At 42.8% G+C, this 9,656-nt stretch overlaps 1 protein-coding gene across 1 annotated transcript in view; it reads left to right on the top strand.

The window, feature by feature from the left end:
* Positions 1–2,076, top strand: part of Stmn2 (stathmin 2) — a 57,055-nt gene extending 54,979 nt beyond the window's left edge. Inside the window, exon 5 of the mRNA XM_010636232.3 lies at positions 964–2,076. Within this exon, the coding sequence (XP_010634534.1) occupies positions 964–1,023 (60 nt within the window). The 3' untranslated portion in view covers positions 1,024–2,076. The remainder of the gene's footprint in view (positions 1–963) is intronic.
* The last annotated feature ends 7,580 nt before the right edge of the window (positions 2,077–9,656 follow it).

Here is a 9,656-nt window from a genome sequence, read left to right as displayed (position 1 = left end):
TTTTTTTCTTTTTTTTTTTTTTTTTTTTTTTTTTTTTGGTACCGGGGATCAAACTTGGGTCCTTGCTCTTGAAAGGCAGGCAGCAGCACCACTGAGCTAAATCCCCAGCCCCAGGATCCATCTTTTCTTCATCAGTTGTCTCCTCCGAAATTCAGTACTCAGCCTGAGACTAGCCCTTCAATTCTCACATAAATATCGCCAGTCCTGTACAACATACTTGCACTATTCCATTAGGCTTGCGAGTGGAACATAAATGAGAAAACACTGTTCAGGCCCTCAGTGAGCTTCTAATCAATCAAGTTCAGAGGATGAAACAAAAATGAGAAAGCTCCTATGTTGGAATAAAATGACTGCCACCTAAAAGGAAAGATTTATTATGCAGATATTCAACTGCAAAATGTGATTAGTTTGTGGGCTCGTGAAAGTCTTTTCAGAAAAAGGGTTGAAAGCCACAGGGCTTAAGGAATAAGATTATGATCCTGACAAGCAGTGCTGAAAGACTAGGGTTTAAGAAGCAATCAATACACCAAGCTTTCTTGTGGGAGGAAATCCTCCCAAACTGTCCATCTGCAACTCTAACATCCTGAATGTACTGGGGGGGAGGACAGACACTACTGAAAATAATAGGGACACCAAGAACCTGATGCGTTACTACAGTTCTCTGAATTTATATAAATCATTATATTCCAAATTCTCCTAATCGTGACTTTTTCATCATAACTTTAAGCAAAAACCTGTGTTAAGCATCGTTTAAAGAGTCTATAAATCTAAAATATTCTCCAAGGTGGTTATTCTTTGGGTTATGTTCTCTTGAAATGGGGAACACCCTAAAGGCAGATGACAGCCAGGGGTCACTTCTAGTGGAGCAACTCTGTGCAGAGAATGGCGTCGCCATCTTGGCTTTCTGTCTGTGGCCCCCACATTAAGACCTGGTCATGTCTCCCCTCCCCCGGTGTCTTGCAGGAGAGGCATGCTGCGGAGGTGCGCAGGAACAAGGAACTCCAGGTTGAACTGTCTGGCTGAAGAGATGGAGGGTATGGCACGCCCCACCGATAGTAAATCCCCCTGCCTATATTATAATGGATCATGCGATATCAGTATGGGAAATGTATGACATGGTTTAAAAAGAACTCATTATAAAAAAACAGAATCAAAAATTTAAAAAATCAATGCGGTCTCTTTGCAGAATGTTTTGCTTGATGTTTAAAAAATACCTTGGATCTTATTTTGTAAATACTTACATTTTTGTTAAAAAATACAAGTATTGCATTATGCAAGTTATTTCATAATCTTACATGTCCTGTAACAGGCTTTTGATGTTGTGTCTTTCCATTCAAATGAATTTGCTAGGTCTGTTCTTTTTGAAGCTCCCCATGTCTAACTCCATTCCCTACCCATTTCATTCCACCAGAAAATGAGGTCAGTAGACAGTTTATGGTGCTAGAAACCCACCATTGCCTAATGACCTAGGTGATTTTGTAATCTTTGATCTTGACTGAGACCATACCTACATCACTGATATTCAACTCCATGTAAACCTCCACATTTGTTTGCTCATAATCTACTTACTGCCTAGAAACTACAAAACCAGTCGAAGATACACAACCAAGGATAGCAATTACTTCTGCTTTTACTGGATTATGTGCTACAAATGTGCTTTGGCTTCAGAAAGGGATGGATTAGAAGACAGATCTGAGATCTATCTGGGTAGAAGCAAAAAGTTGAACCTTTTAAAGTGCTGAACACAAATCCATATCCCAATGGTTCAAGCAGCCATGACACCACTCTTCATACAGTGGGCTTACTTCTCTAGTTTAAGTTCTTTTGATGGAATGAATTAATTAATGTGTCAGGTGGCTTATTTGTGGATGCCATGATTGATGATGTTCCTTTTAAGCTTTTACCTATAGTACAAGTACATGATGCTACTGAATACTTTTCCACTTGGAAACTGTGAGCTGGTTGTTGCATTAAAACACAAACACAAACAAAAGCAAAAACACTGCGGACTTTCACTCAAGCTGGTCTTTTTTCCCAGTGTGAGGCAAACCTGCCTGTTAAGAAAAAAAAAAAAAACCACTCCATCTGTGAAGCTGACGCAGTTAAGGGGGGGGGGCTAAGCAGGGCATTTGTGCCAACTAAGAGAATCACCAGATACCCACCATAAGTACCTATCGCAGTTTTGAAGTCGTTTCTCCCCCAACTCCCAACTCCCAACTCCTGAAGGTTGCTGCCTGCATATTTACTCTTCATTAGTGCTATTTTCCTGTATGTCATTGTGAGCAAGCTGTGATTAATAAAGAATTGGAGTTCTGTGAACTAACAAAGGTTTGGTCTGTTCTCTTGCCCCCTTCCTGTTCTGATCGTGGTGTTCAGATTTTAAAGGAGTGGCTGTTGATTGCACAGTCTCACCAGCAAGGAGACAAGAAGGAGTTCAAAGGAAGCCAGTGACCTGCTGATTCACTTCCCTTCTGCAACAGCAGGTGGCTCCGCTTCCTCCCTCCCTTTGACAGGCCAAAACAGCGGGACACATCTTCAACCTGTTCCCCTTAGCAACACACAGGAGGGAAGGACAAACCAAAGGGTCAGCCTCATGACGCTGAAGAGGGGGCCCCTACTAAGGCACTGGAAGGTTCCTGGCACCATCTCGACTTCTCTCAGGACACCCACAGGACACCTCCCCCGGCCTAGGCCGTCTGTTGAGATGTGATTTCCATGCCAAACTACTGAAGTTTGTACTGCCAACAAACATACCACACACATGGCCACAGCAGGGTCCATCAGTGACCCAGATGGATCTTATGGGGCCAAAGGAACAGCATCCAGTTTTAGCAGAAAATCATAAGCAATTGAAACCACGTAAACTTATTAATAAGTACACTGGAACATCTTCCACAGACATACTAACAAGGCAAGTGTGGGGGTCAAGGCCACCTGGCCCTTGTATTGAATATCCTGTTATATTTGTGAGAATCTGACACTGCAACAAATGATAGATGTGCTAAAATGTCACCACTTCTTATCAACATTAAGTAGGCTGCATTTTTCATGCTGATTTTATGTAGCTTATTTTTTAAAGTGTTGCTTAAATGATTTTCATTGGCCCAGACCCTGTGAAAAGCTCTGGGAAGATGAACGCAGATTATCACAAGATCACAGTTTAGGAGCTTATTTGGTTCCCCAAACAGCAAAAGAAGATATGTTGGCTGGTCCACGTAGTATATTGAGAGAAAACATAATTTTTATGAAGCTTTCTGAAATATTAAAAATAGTTGACAAACACTTCATATTGCTGTGTGAGTGCCTAAACTGGAATTGTTGACCAGTCCAGCTACCTAATCTTAAAGATAAATAATAATAATATTTAAAAAAATAAACTAGACATGGTGCCAAACACCTATAATCCCAACACTTGGTAGGCTGAGGCAGGACAATCACCATTAGTTCACAGCCAGTCTGGACAACATAGTGAGTGATGAATGAATTGCTCTAGGCTAATATATCCACTTCTCATGATTTCTCTCCTTACATCATCTGAACATCGGATGATCCTCAAATCTCACCGCATGCGTCAGCGTTACTGGGAGGACTTACTAAATCAAATTGCTGAGCATACTTCCAGAATTTCTGGTTCTAGAGTTCTAGAACTGTGTCTCAGGCTGAAAATGTGCATTTCTGACACTTTACCCAGGTGATGCTCGTACTATTTGTCTGCAGCCCTCACCTGAGAACCCCTCCCTATAAGTGATGGATCTCATCCAGGCATGTGGCTGCCACCCTGGGGGTACCTCTTTCAGGCAGGGCAGGTTCCATGGTGGGCAGGTATAAGAAGCAACTCATTTAATCATTCTCAAAAAGCTAGGACTGGGACACAAAGAAACCTAAGGAAAATGAACAACTACACCTGGCAAAATAATAAACAAGAAAAGAATATTGTATATTGGGGCTGGATGGTGTTTAGAAGCAGCTGAGGTCAGAGAAACAATAATTTGGCCTCTCTCCCATAGTGCATTACAGGAAATCCCAGGTGTACATGTATTGGAGTGGTAAATTTTCAGAGGTGAACTGTAAGACTCACTTTGTCAGACTGCAAATGAATCCAACCTAGAAACATTCTCCTGGAACAGAACTTGTTTGTAAAGTGGGGACTTGCTGTATTTTAGGAGGGCTTAAAACATCTGAAGAAGCCTCCTCAGAAATAAACTGAGAGCTCTTTGCAGAGAGAATTACCCGATTTGTAGCCTGGTTCCACTTATAGATTTTTAAAACAGCTTTGGCTTCTTCTGTGCTTTGTTTAAATTGTATCAACGTCTTTGAAATGTTCTGTAAAACTTCACAAAATCCCATGAATATGATGATTAACCCATCTCTCCCAACTCTTCTACATCCAAAAATGTATGGGACAAATGAATACTGATAAACACTGTTCCCTTATCTAGTGAGATCCCTGTCGAATCAGTCAGCTTTCTGTTACTATAACAAATACTTGACATAAACAACTTGTACAAAGAAAAGTTTCACTCAAAGGTGGGCCCCAGTGATCTAAAGACCTCCAGTTGGGCCCACCTCTTAAAGTTTTCACCATCTCTCCGTAGCACCACAGGCTGGGCACCAAGTCTTCAAAAAAGGACCTTTAAGGGACCCTTAGCATCAATCATAGCACCTGCTTTGGGGCTCTACACCACCTTTCACAACATTTCAGAGAAGAAAAAGAGTAAAAAATGTATTCATTGGGCACATGTGCACCTCTAACTGCAAGAGAGAGTGAGAAGGGAACGATTTGGTTGGCTTTAACAACCACCTCCTGCGTTTCCAGCCCCAGATAGCACAATCATCCTTGACTTCAAAGCAGGCCAGTTATGAAGGCAAGTACAGAATCCAAAGGAAAGCTAAGGTCCCTGAGGCCCTCACAACACCTCAGTCTGATCTGGGATCCCTCACTGTTTCCCATTGCTCATCTTCAGTCGATCGTCCAGTGAAATCAGTTTGAACTCCTCACAGTCGCTTGTCCATGGCTCTTTCTTCTTCAATATGCTGCCTACTTTTAGTCCATTTGGACACACAACAGCCTCCTAACAAGTATTTCCTCCAGACTGAAACCTCTACTACACCCTCCCGCCTCTTCACTACTCCCTGTCTATCGTACGCAGAATAAAATCTGCACTCCAGGGCATGGCACTAAAGTGTCCCACCATCTCTCCTTCCCCTTAGACACTGAGCTGTCCACTCCAACATGTGGTTGATGTGACATTTCAGCCCTCCGTGCACATGCCGCACTCTCTGTACAGAATCATCATCAATGCCTTATTCACTACTATTTTAGTCAGGAGAGGCCAGATTAGGGTAGGCTAATTTTTACATTTTTGATAATGTTTTTAACTCTATGAGTTAAAAACCCAAAGTTTTTGTTTGCTAGTGCAATGTCACTTCAAGGGCAGGCAGACCAAGGAAGAGACTGGCACTCAGAGAACTGAAGGAAAAGGCAGGTTTATTATCGCTAGCCGGCCTAGCGGAAGTCACCTTCCAGAACATGAACCCCGTTTCTCCATTCGTTCTAAAATTTATCTGGTTTTTAGCCAGGGTGGGGAGCAAGCAGAATTTTACAGAAGCAGAACTTGGCGAAGGGTACGGAGGTGGAGGTAAATGCTATTTTTACAGTTTGTCTCTAAGGCATAGTGGGTGGGCAGCTGTGTTTCAGCAGTTCATCTTCCGGGCACAGTGACCTCTGTGGGAGTAGCAGGAGGGAAAAGCCTTCGGCTGTCATCCTCAAGGCCGTCAGTCTCTGCTCGTTTGTTTTTCCCATTTCACTAGTCCTGCTGCATGTCCACAATGCTCTCTTCTCTGGGTCATTTCTCCCTCTGGAGCCAAAGACCAAGGAGCTGCCTATCCCTGGAACGCTGCTGATCACTGTACTGGAGGAAAGTGTGAGCATGGAGAATCTTACACTGGCTCTCTTAACACTTCTACCCACAGCTAGTAGACCTCGAATTTTATTGGCTACAGCAAGCGATATGATCCCACTGAACTCCAAATAGGCAGAGAGGCACAATCTAACCGTAGACTCAGGAGGAAAGCCAGAAATATTTGATATGCTGAACTGAGAGCCACCACCCTGCTAGTCACAAAATACTCAGCTCACTCCCCGCCCCACCCCAATGAAGAATATTCACACCGTCTTCAAGATCTAAGACCACCAAGTCTTCCTGGGCCATGGCATCAAGCACAATGTCCAGACCTCTGGACGTTGCACAACTGACAGTTTCTCTCTCTTCTCTCTCCCTCTCATCTAGATATGGGTCCTATTGATGTAACTCCCAAACTTTTTAGATAATCTGAAACTTGAGTTCATGTTCTCTAAAATCTAAGAAATGGTGAGATGGGATAGGATAATCACAACAGCCATGCTTTCTTTAAGAAGAAGAACAGGAGACACACAGAGCCTAGTGACTGGAAATTCTGGTATCATGCTGCTGCCCAGACATCACCAGGGTCTCTACCATGGGGACGGGACACATTCTGTGTGTCAGCCTCTCTCCTGCTCGCAGGAAGGCGCTCCCCATCCCTTGTTCTCCATGGCTCCCAGCCCTGTGCTCCACACAGATTTTCCTTTCCCATTATTCTCCCTGTCCACATCTACAGAAACCACATTGGAATATGAACAGCTCTCTCAGCCTGTTTGCTCCCCGCAAGCTTGGGGACCCAAGGGTCATTATGTTTGTTTTTTGTTTGCCTCTTTGCTTGGTTATGGGGTCTTTGTTTTCTATGTTTGGTTTGTTTTTGTTTTTGTGTTTGGAGACAGGTTCTCACTATGTAGTCCAACATGACCAGAAACTCACAGTCCTGCCTCGGCCTCATACATGCTGAGATTATGAGCCTGCATCACCATGCCCTGCTGTTCGTGTGCTTTACACTCCTGAATTTTGGAGTGGCTGATTATGAATATTAGCAGATAAACGTTTCACCATCCTGCAAGCCCAGCCTCTCTGCCAGCCACATCAACTCCAGCACAAAAGCTTATGGGAGGGATTATGTGCAAAGGATTGTTTCTCTGTACATTTTTCAAGTAGCTTACATATCTTCTATTCACCTGAGCCCTAAATGCCAAAAGTGCTAATTAAAGCTGTGATATTAGGAGGGGGTCCTGATCTAACCAGTTGAAGCTGTTACTTTAGAGGCTAAAAGACATTTTTTTTTTTTTTGGTGGTAACTATAATCACCTTCATGGTTTTAAAGAGTAAGAGATCAAAAAAATGAAGAAAAAAATTTTATACGAACTCTGATATTCAAAAACGTCAACGCAAAATTATGTCAGCCACCTCTGACAGTTATAATTTAGCACACCAGTTCTGATGACTTGGCAGACCCTTCAATATATTCCTTTGATGTTAAATAAAGGGATGCCATTTGCTAACCTACCCGCACTATGAAACCATTTAAACCAAAGAGTATCCAAGAGAGCCTTTTAAAAATTGCTTAGGATAAATACGTTACTTCATATCCTATACAATAGCTAAGTGTCACTTCAGCTCCGTGCTAAGCTGTACCACATCCTCTCAGTGCACAGCCATTGTCATCGTCCCTGATCCCTCTACGTGAGCCATATTCAACTCCCATCACCCCCATACCTAGGGGACTCCAGCTTGTACCAAGGGATAGGATGTGAAGCAAATGTCAGAGGCCAAATCCAAATCCAATAAGACCTCTCTATTAACCTCCAGATTCACCTTAAGCACTCAAATTTTTGAAGAAAAAAAAAAAAAGTTATTCTCCCTTCTGTTCCAATCGTTTTGGCATTTTCTCCCCATCCATCTCAGCCAAGTTTCTGGAAGCTGCCTTTCTTCCTTCACCTCCCACTCACTCTTTCATCCACAACCATCTGCCTTCTGTTACACACTTCCATTGAAAGGGATAATGACCTCTTTGCTGTTACACCCAACAAAGAGAATGTGGACACTGGTGGAGAGGACTTGAACGCAATCAAAAGCCTGGAACCGAGCCCACCTGACCAAGAGCCTGAAAATAAAATACACAAGAAAATAAATATTTATGGTCATGAGCCTCTGAAATTTGGAATGGATTATTGCAGCATTATCAAGAGATGACTCATATCATGTCCATAAGGATCGCTGAAAAGAATAAATGAGCTAATGTAAAGGGGCTTACCTTAGCATCTAGTACATAATGAATAGTCAAGAATTATTAATGATTAATATGCATTACTCTGTTTGATAATTTCTGTTTGCTTAGCTGTTTTTCTCATTTAACTGTAAGACCCTCTGAGGCGTAGTTTTAGTACCAGCTCTTAGCCAGAGTGCAGTACACAACCATATACACACAATGTGATACAGATGAATGAATGAACAAAATGAATTAATGAATTCAGATGATAAAAATACTTAGTGCATCCTTGGTCCGTGTAGACAGCTAAATTCTATCACCACCTTCTTTCCTTCCTCTATAGTCTGCTAGTGTCTGTTGGTTTCATATTATTTGAGCTTGAAATTGAGCTTTATGTCATACAAAAGGGTATTTTAGGTTATGAGAAAAACGAGCTTCTGTGAAATATGGGAATCCTCCTGACACCTACCCATAGACCCCGTCAGAATGAAATTTCAGAGGAACTCCTTGACTAGGAATTTAACGCCACATTGTCAGCTACCAGAGCTCCTCAGAGGGCATCACCTGTGCTGCAGGCTCTGCTGCTAGGCCAGGTCTGTGAAACCTGAAGCTTCCATTTGCTCCTGACGACATGGAGTCTAGCTGAACTAAACCGTCTTGAGAAAATATACTCCAGCACTGTTCTTAGTGTCTGATAACAAATAAATCCCTGGCCTTGCGCACTAACCCCTGTGGGCTGTCGCCATTCGATTTTCAATTCCCTCTGTAAACGGTCTTTCCCAAGGGAGATTCTCCCCACTCCCACCCCAGGATCCTTTTCCCCCTGCAGGCTTCTCAGAGAAATGTGCTAAGACTCTTCCTGTTTGTCACTCCTCAGTCACTCAGTGTCCTCCCCCGGACACCCACCCTTGGGTGACCAGACTTCTTCTCATCGTTGGTGTTCACCAGCGACCGCGGTGGTGTCCCCTCAGTTCTCCATGGTCTTCCCTCCCAGTTACTGTTGCTCTCTTGCACTGTGGGTCTGTTCTCATGAATGGCCGCTCTAAAAACCACATGAAGGAAGTTTCCACATTCTGTGGTGAGTTTCTCGACTCCCTACCATTTGTTCCCCAACTTTTGTTAATCTATTCTACCCCAAGGTCATTCCTTAGATTTTATTGTCATCAGCAATCACAATCCTTCCCTACATCCATTGTATGGGTCCTATCCTCCAACCACCACATCTTCTCTTTCCAGGGAAGTCCCTACCCATCAACCACGCTGGACTCCAAACCATTAAAAACAAAACCACTTTATCTCCCCTAATTTCATTATTCCTCACTTCCCTCCTTACCCAGATCAACTTCCAGTCATTTAACCACTGAAATCTCTCTCAGATATCCCTGTTACTGCCTCTTTTAATGTGTCAGGTGGTCAAAACCATAATGCTAGCTAAACTATTTCTCCTTCTAGGCCATGACTATACATGGGCAGATGAAGATACTGTAGAAATTGCACAGCCACGTTCACTAGTATCTCTATAAATTTATGAACATGAG

The sequence above is a fragment of the Fukomys damarensis genome, unplaced genomic scaffold (assembly GCF_012274545.1).
Source record: "Fukomys damarensis isolate Sample0158 unplaced genomic scaffold, DMR_v1.0_HiC HiC_scaffold_5, whole genome shotgun sequence".
Lineage (NCBI taxonomy): Eukaryota > Metazoa > Chordata > Mammalia > Rodentia > Bathyergidae > Fukomys > Fukomys damarensis.
The sequence above is the reverse complement of the archived record's forward strand: the minus strand, read 5'-3'. Positions and strand labels throughout refer to the sequence as shown.